At 46.2% G+C, this 8,787-nt stretch overlaps 1 protein-coding gene across 1 annotated transcript; it reads left to right on the top strand.

The window, feature by feature from the left end:
* The first annotated feature begins 3,494 nt into the window (after window positions 1–3,494).
* HNRNPA0 (heterogeneous nuclear ribonucleoprotein A0) lies at window positions 3,495–5,046 on the top strand. Its single transcript, XM_085617963.1, has one exon. The coding sequence runs from the start codon at window positions 3,708–3,710 to the stop codon at window positions 4,776–4,778; it is 1,071 nt and encodes a 356-aa protein (XP_085474089.1). The 5' UTR covers window positions 3,495–3,707; the 3' UTR covers window positions 4,779–5,046.
* The last annotated feature ends 3,741 nt before the right edge of the window (window positions 5,047–8,787 follow it).

The following is an 8,787-nucleotide window of genomic DNA, read 5'->3' as shown; positions in this document are numbered from 1 at the left end:
AATGCCTGTGTTGTAGTGACATGCGTTTTAGTGACATGCAATGTAATGGATGCGTTGTAGTGACATGCGTTGTAAAGGATGTTGCGATGTAATGACTGCGTTGTAAATGTAGTGCGATGTAATGACTGAGTTGTAAAGGTTGTTCCCCGTAGATTCAAATGATCACAGTAAACTCTCACTGGCCTCTTCCTGTACTCACCAATAACCGTGGAAGTTGGGAAAAAGCACTTGCTTCCAATTACTACGTTTCCCTGGATGCATCACAGAAAACAAAAACAACAAGCAATCAGACTTCCAAAAGCCTCTCACTTCCCTTTTCAGCTCTGGAGGCGCTGGAACCTATTTGCACCTGTGACTTACTGGACTTCTCACAAATGTGATAACATCATAGTCGTGTTGTTGACGGAAACATAACTGTGTAAGCCTTGGCAAAGCCAATAGCTCTTCCATATGTTAACAGGCAGCCATTAAAGGCCAGACTTTTGGCCTTGCCCATACTAGTTGTAGATGAACGCGAATAACTTCCATTGAAGGAATGGAATGTGTTCTTCACTAGAAGGTCACCTTCATCCCTGTAAGAAGCAGGAGAAGCCTCAAGCCAGCAATACAAAAAAATTAAAAAAAATGCATTGGCAAAGCCGACAGGTTTGGTACAGGCAAGCTGGTGCTTTTTTTTCTAAACTCTTATTGGAACTTATATGATGATTGTACAAATAGAGAACAGACATACGGCATTGTTTTATTTTTCCATTTCTGCATTCTATTAAAGTTACATTCTTCCATTAAATCATAAATGACAATATCCCAGTTACATCCCAGTGTTGATCTTATAACCCTAGGTAAGTCTACCAGGCCCCCCAGATTTTCTCCCCTTTTTTGGGGCAGCCTCTGCTTTTGCTTTTTTTTAATCTTTTACTTTTTTAAGCATGCACCATAAAAATAACAAGCATTGGCATAGCCAATAGTCTCGCCTTTGGAGTTTTGAGTTATGCAGCACAATTTCCTTGGTGCAACAACATCAAGTGTTGCATGGCTAAGCACTTATACGGTCCCAAAGGCGAGACCTATTGGCTATGCCAATGTTTGTTTAAAATTCTGCTGTGGGCTAATGTGCTTTTTTTTTTAGAACCCCCATGGTGGGCCACTGCCCGGGGGGAGGGAGAAAGGAGCCACTTATAATTTTTTGTGGGGGAGGGGCCTTGTGGCCCCAGACCTGCCATGGTTTAAAGTATTTTATAAAGAGAGGGGAGGCACTGGGCACCCACCCAGGCCGTTTTTGCCCCCGGAGACCCCATTCCCCTGGGGCCAGCAATTAAGTTTTCGGAGGAGGGGTGTGCAGCCCCCTTTCCCAGGCCCTTTTTGGCACCGGGGACCCCATTTCTTGGATTAGCCCTGGGAAGCTGCCTATGGGAACAGGCCTCAAAGATTTTAATATAAGCAAAGGAAGGTATGTGTGGAAAATAGTGATCAATACGCAATAAAGAAGTAAAGTAAGAAATGACAAATGCCACTTTGTTAAGAACGTAGGGGCAAAAGCTTGTGATGTAATTAGGATCCAATTTCTTGGCAAGGCAAAGAAAGGGCAGCTGAAATATTAGCCAAATGAGGCGCTAAAAGATTTTATATCTGCTATTTGTTTGGTTTAAATCAAATGGACCCTAAACACGGAGTTCCAGCGTAGTGCCATCCACTTCGAAGAAACTTTATTAACCACACCCAGTAACACCCAGAGGATTGCGTAAAACTTGTAAGGAGACTGATGAGGGCCCTAGAGGCCTCTTACACATAAGCACGGAACACAACACAAATCAGCATACTGTATTTGTCCGATTAAGTTCTATCGAAGTTGAGGCTATTTCAGGCGGAAAGCTACTCAAATAAAGTATTATTTGCCCTCAAAACGCGGGAGTCCCACGGATGAATAGGGGCTTATCTGCACGTTATGCAACACAAAATGAGAGATATACGCCAATAGAGAAAACATGGCGCATCTAATATTCGGCAGCCTCTTAACACACCCTCCCACGTTGTCTGCATCTTTGAAAGTCACGTTAGGGTTTGAAAAGCAGCAGCTCCCTCGTTTAACAGGATGCACATAAGTCTCGTACAAAGGGGTTGGCGGGAAACAGGTGACTAAGTACAAGTCAGTTTACCTTCACCTTATAACGAGTTTCACTACACCTGCCGCGCTTTAAAACCACGGCTAGACAGTAATAGGCGTAAGTAAATGAACGAGTTGTTTCACATACACCAAACATGTATGACATTCTTAGTTTTATGAATGTCAAAAGAAAGGCTCAATGCGTGGGACGAGTAGACTGGAGTGCAACAAAGGTCAGAATCTTAAACAGGTTTCAGCAAAGAATAAGAAGGGGAGGTAAAGTAATGAAAATGGAAGCTATGTACGACTTAGAGCGGCCATTTTATAGTACTTCCGTCCCCAGAAAAATGTACACGTTCAAATGACAAAACAGGTGTTTCCCGTTGACAAAAGATTCGTAACGGATGTGAGAATGCGTCATAACTAAATTTAAGTGATTTACAAATCACATCTTCATTTTGTCCGTTGTCGATCCAACACCTCAAGATAAAGGAAACAGCTACAGCTCACCCTCAGCGCTGCCGCCATACTTATGCGCTTTTCATTTGTTTTCAATGATAACTCTCGCGTCCACCAACATCAGCAGTTGATGATAGATCGTTCCTGTAAACACACCCACCCCAACCCTTTCAGGAGACTCCGAACGACCATTAGAAAAGATTGGTAAATCGTATGCTGGCTGTAAGAAAGGCGATTTTTCACCTTAAGGGAGAAAGAACTTCGGCGGAAATGACGCACCGCAACGTATAATCACGTGGGTCCTGAGGTGATGCTTAACCCACTCACGACCATGTTAAGGTCAGGCCAAATTCCTCCATTCTATGGGGAATGACGACTTAATGTACAAAATGAGAATGCTTTTGCTTAAGATGGCCGATCAGCTATCCGCACGCGCAGTTCAAAATGCGCGTACCGGTATTTCCAGGAAGTAGTGGGGCCGGATACACATTTCCTGTACAGAAAGAGTAAATGGACAAAATGTTCAAGGTCGTGGTGCGCCCCGCGCTCGAAAAATGATCCTCTTTCATAAAAACCTTGTATTCAAAAGGAAATTACTCATTTAATATATAGAATGGAGCAAATTCCCTTTTGTAAATGTTTGCAACAATGTGCACACATCTTTAAAAGAATCGCACTACGGCTTTTAAGATTAAAGTCAGAATTTATGTGCGTTTGGGCGTGAAAAGGATGTAACGTTAAGGATTTTATACGGTGTGAGAAAGGTTCTACTGCTAGTTTTAATGTGGCTTATGCAATAGTAAGGAAGGATCGTTCAACGGGTGTCGTGGTTCAAAATCCAATTCAGTAGCTGTAGTTTGCTTTGTCCTCTTTCTATAGTCACAGATCTAGAAGGGCCTATGGCGAAGCGCGCTCCACTCTTCCGCTTGTGACGCGTAGAGGCGTAACCGCGTTCCAGCCGTTTTTATCGCGCTGCGGCGTCCGTTCGCTCTCTTTGTGACGTCACGGACAAGAGTAGGCCAGTTCTTGTCCTTCGTCCGCAGCGCGAGCCGTTTATAAATCCCAGCCGCCTGCACGGTTTAAATCGCATTCTGGTCGGAATCTTGTTGTCTACACATCTCCGGCCAGTGTCTTCATCGTCGGCAGCATGGATAACTCGCAGCTCTGTAAGCTGTTCATCGGCGGACTCAATGTCCAGACCACCGAGGCGGGCCTGCGGGAGCACTTCGAAAGCTTCGGCGAGCTTACAGACTGTGTGGTGGTGGTGAATCCTCAGACCAAGCGGTCACGCTGTTTCGGCTTTGTTACCTACTCAGCTGCCGAAGAGGCCGATGCCGCCATGTCTGCCTCTCCTCACGTGGTAGACGGCAGCAACGTGGAGCTGAAACGGGCAGTGTCCCGGGAAGACTCCGTGAAGCCCGGCGCCCACGCAAAGGTTAAGAAGCTGTTCATCGGGGGCCTAAAGGAGGAGATCGCTGAGGAAGACCTGCTCGAGCACTTCTCGCAGTTCGGTAGCGTAGAAAAGGTGGAGATCATCGCCGACAAACAGTCTGGCCGCAAGCGGGGCTTCGGCTTCGTCCACTTCCAGAACCACGATGGCGCCGACAAGGCCGCGGTGGTCAAATTCCACCCCATCAATGGCCACCGCGTGGAGGTGAAGAAGGCCGTGCCTAAGGAGGAGGCTGGCGGCGTCGGCAGTGGTGGTCGTCCGCCCAGAGGAGGCGCAGGCGGCGGTGGCGGCAGAGGGACCCGCGGCGGTCGAGGAGGCGGCGGCATGAGGGACTTCAACGGCCTTTCTGGGGGCGTTGGTAGCAAGGGCTTTGGCTACGGAAGCGGCTACAGCAGTGGTGGCAGCGGCTACGGCAGCGGAGGTGGTTATGGCGGTAGCAGTGGCGGAGGCTACGGTGGTGGCTCCTACGGCAGCGGTGGCGGCTCCTATGGCAGCGGTGGCGGCTCCTATGGGGACCAGGTCAGCGGCGGCTACGGTAATGGCTTCGGTAGCTACAGTCAACAGCACCAGTCCTCGTATGGGCCCATGAAGAGCATGAGCAGTCTGGGGGGTGGCGGGGCTGGGGCTGGTGCTGGGGGCGGCTGGGGCCGCAGCAGTGCCAGTGGACCTTACAGGGGGGGCTACGGCTCCAGCAGCGGAGGAGGCGGCGGCTCCTACGGGGGTAGCTCGTATGGTGGTGGCGGCAGCAGCTACGGTGCTGGCTACTAGCCACTAGGCCCTGGGGCGCAGTTACTGTGCTAAGATGGACTCAGTCACATCCCTTTGTGTTACAGTCATGATGGACTATATTTTTTATTATTCCTGGACCTTTGTCGTTTTTATACTGCAAGAAAAACAGGACTCCCTTTTGTTTTCCCGCCTGCGGCCTGCCCCTGCCAGCGGGGCTCCCCACCAATGGACAGACTGTTCGACTCAACTGAACTCTGTAAAAGTCTTCATTCACTTTTTTGTTTTTAATAAATGATTGTTTTTATGAGCTGACATGTCTAACTTTCTTTTTCCTAGGACCCTAGGAACGTTTCATCGCACTCTCCCTATGAGACGGTTAATTACTTTTGCCCCTATTCATTCCAGGGTCCTCCTGCACAGCCCTCACGTGGTATCAGTTTCACATTCGATTCTGGTGCCCTAGGCTGGGGTTAAATTGTTTAGTAATTGATGGCTGAAATTTTTGCCCGCCATCTTGTTCTGGGCCTCTGAATATGTATAATGCTGTGTGCGGTTTCTGGTTAAACGTGTTATTCTTAATGTCGGAGTGTTCTCTTGCTGCCTGATTATTTTTTCCATTGAAGGGAAAGGTCCACATGCTGCCTCCTTAATTGTTTTCTACCCTTTTACTTCCTGTTATCGACACTGTAACATTGATTTCTTTAGTTGGGACAGCATGATTGCTGTATTTCCGTTTAAATGCGTTTCTTCAAACTTTTTGCAGTTTTTTTCACCCTCGTGCAGTGGTGCAAGCGAAACCAGCGAAGAGATGTCATCTGCGCATCACCTGCTCAAAGGCACAGGCGTCTGATGAGGGGGGTAAATCTAGGTTTAACTGTGCCCTGTCAAGAATCTTGCTATGCTTTGAATATTGTAGCAGTTTTATGAGATTGACATTTTGATCTAGTATAGAAATGTGTTTATATTTTCCGCTATACAAAATAAAGCAACCAGTTCTTGACTTTATACCTAGTTTCGACTTCATTTATGCTGCGAAATTCCAAACGCTGCACTGGGTCTTATTACAGTGCGAACGTGACGGGTCTAATGACTGGTTGTATTGGTCTGGATGCCCCTTCCACCACAACTAATTACTTCACACGTACGTATTTGAGCAACAATCTCCTTTTAGGAAAGAATGCACTGTTTGGTAATTAAACCGCAAAACTACCTTGCTGGTAGCTGCTTTGGCCTACACTCAGGTCCGTCACTCTGAGCCACCAAATGTTAACTGGTTGCGATAGTATTGGTATTTTTTGTGTGGGTTTTCCTTTTACCTTTCAGGGCACGGAGGCGGGCTGCAAAGCAGTAGGAAGTGATAAGCGTCGAGAACTCTAATTCACACATCAAATATGTGGTCTTGGACTGGTGTTTGTAAGTGGACATCCTCTGTCCTGGTTAATGCATGTATCCCACGAGTGATCATAATATCGACCAGATAATGTCGCCTTAGTACGAAGGATTGTCAGCCGTTCCAGTACCCATAGCCCGGCGCCGGTTGTATTAATTTTCAGCGTAATTTTTCCATTACTTTGAAAACAATTGGTCTGGAGTCCTTGCCTAAACTAAAACGTATCGCGTAATCCTCTTCCATGGGTAACTTTTGTATGATATAGGCATGTTCTAGGTAGGGTCCTTGTCAAAACGAAGAATGCTCCTCGGGGCCTGGTTCTGGCATAAGCAGGAGAATGGCAGGGCTGGGAGTCACTGGTACAGGAAATGCACTGGGAACAAGCCTGGCACAATCGAGTGCACACGTGGGTGAGCTTTGGCAATACTTTATATAAATTGGGTACTGAGTACGTGCAGGTCTCAAGCACCACTGTAATATAGTTTTAATGTACAACTGCTTTTCAGTAACAGAAAGGTACGCGACAGCGCTATATTTTAATTATATAGTTAAGCCTCTTCTTGGTGGCCCTGTACAGACTGGGATCTTAATACAATAGTTTCTTTTTTATGAATAAATACGTGCCCTCGACATAGTCTGTGAGTTGCTTTCTCTCAACGTACCCCTTGCACCTCTCCAGACTCGTTATGTCTCGCTTATAGGAACACAAATTCAGCAAGCCTATGACTTAAAACTACAAAATGTCGATCCTATGCCTAAGTCCCTGAACCATGAGTTGATCACCTGCTTGACTTTCTAGAAACGTCTCGAGGACCGTGACAAGATATATATTCCACATGCAATCACTACATGGGACACGAACGCCTTGGCCGCCCACTAAAAGAAATCGCTGGTGCTTGTTTGCATGCGCCAGATGGATTACCTATTACATCCTAAAGCCTGGCTGCTTAGAAGCTTTCTGAGCTGCCTGAGTTCCCCCTCCCATTACTTCACTAAAGAACGTGGAATTAATAGGAACTGTTTAGCTCCTTTTTTTTTTTTTCCCCTTCCTTCCTTTTCAACAAGATATTTCTTTAGTGCATTCCTGCTTAGGGATTACATCAGGACCGGGGGTGTTCCCACTAGACAGCGGGGTTTTCAAGTTTGCGAAAGCAGTCCCACAGTCCTGGACACTCCACACCCAACAGTTTACCACAATCTTTCTGCCCCATTATTAGTATTACACAAAAGACTGTGGTGGAGGCTAGCCAATCTTAGCATCGGTCTGTATGCAGATTTATCCTCATTCTGCCATCTCCAAAAGGGCAGAAAGCTAACGAGACGCACATTTTTATTGCCACTCCTCAAATAAGAACAATTTATTTTTTGGCTGAGGTGGGACCAGCTTGTTGCATCATGCCATAACCTGACCCCCCCCCCCCCCCTTAAAGCCCAACAACCTTTTGCCTACTGTGGGGGCCAAACAGTTGAGGGAAGTAATCTTAGTCACCATAGATGGCTGCAGGAAGCACATTAGACACTGGGGGCAGAATTACAAAAAGTGTCTTGGAGTGGAAAGCACCAAAATGTATGCCAACGATTGCCAGGTAACATTTGTGGTACGCAAATACTAATTGCAAAGTTCCATCATGTCTCTTCTACAGAGTGCCTGTATGGGATGTGTCTTTGTGAGGTACGAAAAATATTGATGCTGTTTGCCCGCCCGTGAGTGCTACTTCTGTTTTTCCACTGCCACAACAATTAGCATAGGAATCTTCTACAACTGCATCCACATGTTTGTGTATGAGTTTATTACTGCGTGCTGACCAATGGCCTGTCGATCGGGGTCCACACCATCTCCATGCAGTGCTATAAGTTTGTCCAACTAAAAAAGAAAAGTGAATTGGTTTTGGCTGTTCTGCTTTTGTTCGCTCAATACAGATATTAATAAAAACCCTTAAAAGAAACCCAGGCAAGTAGGCCATGCATGCATGTTCAATGTTGCCTTTGTTTTGTTGCACTTATCCAAGTAGGATCTGCAGTCAATACTCCGTGGGACATCTACATGGTGCTGCTGACAAACGCCTGTAATCATAGTTCCCTAAATACATAGGGTTGAAACATGTTGATTGACTAAATAGGGTGTAATATTTGGTTTTTAGCCGTACCAGAGGCACTGGGATAAAAGGACACGGTGGTGATCTCTAGTTATTTTTTATCGCTAACTCCAGTAGACACTGTCTAGAGTTGCGTATCAAGCATGCCCTCTGGAATATGGTGTCAACTAAACAACAAAGGGACGCTTGCTACATAAATGTTAACTGTCAGCAATGTGCTGATCGCAGCCTATACTTTACAGATCATGTAACTTGGCTCTGCGTCTGCAGAGAGACTGCCTAAATGCAAGCAGAGTGGAATTGGTGCTGCTAACATTTGCCTTTATACATTACTTGGGCCAAGACAGTTGTTCGACTTTTGGGCCAACGTTTGTGGTAGTTTCTTGTGATTTACTCCTTTGTCACACAAGGGAAAGAGGTGGGCACCGTAGGGTCATCTGCAATTAGATACTGTAGGAGCTATACAGCTCATAATTGAACCACCATGGTGTAGTATCACATTGTGGTTATTTCTTTTACCCAAAGGCTAGCACTGGGCTCAAATATTTGTCTGACTTAATTG

This window comes from Triturus cristatus, chromosome 7, assembly GCF_964204655.1.
Source record: "Triturus cristatus chromosome 7, aTriCri1.1, whole genome shotgun sequence".
Lineage (NCBI taxonomy): Eukaryota > Metazoa > Chordata > Amphibia > Caudata > Salamandridae > Triturus > Triturus cristatus.
This window is presented reverse-complemented; position numbering and strand designations above follow the sequence as displayed.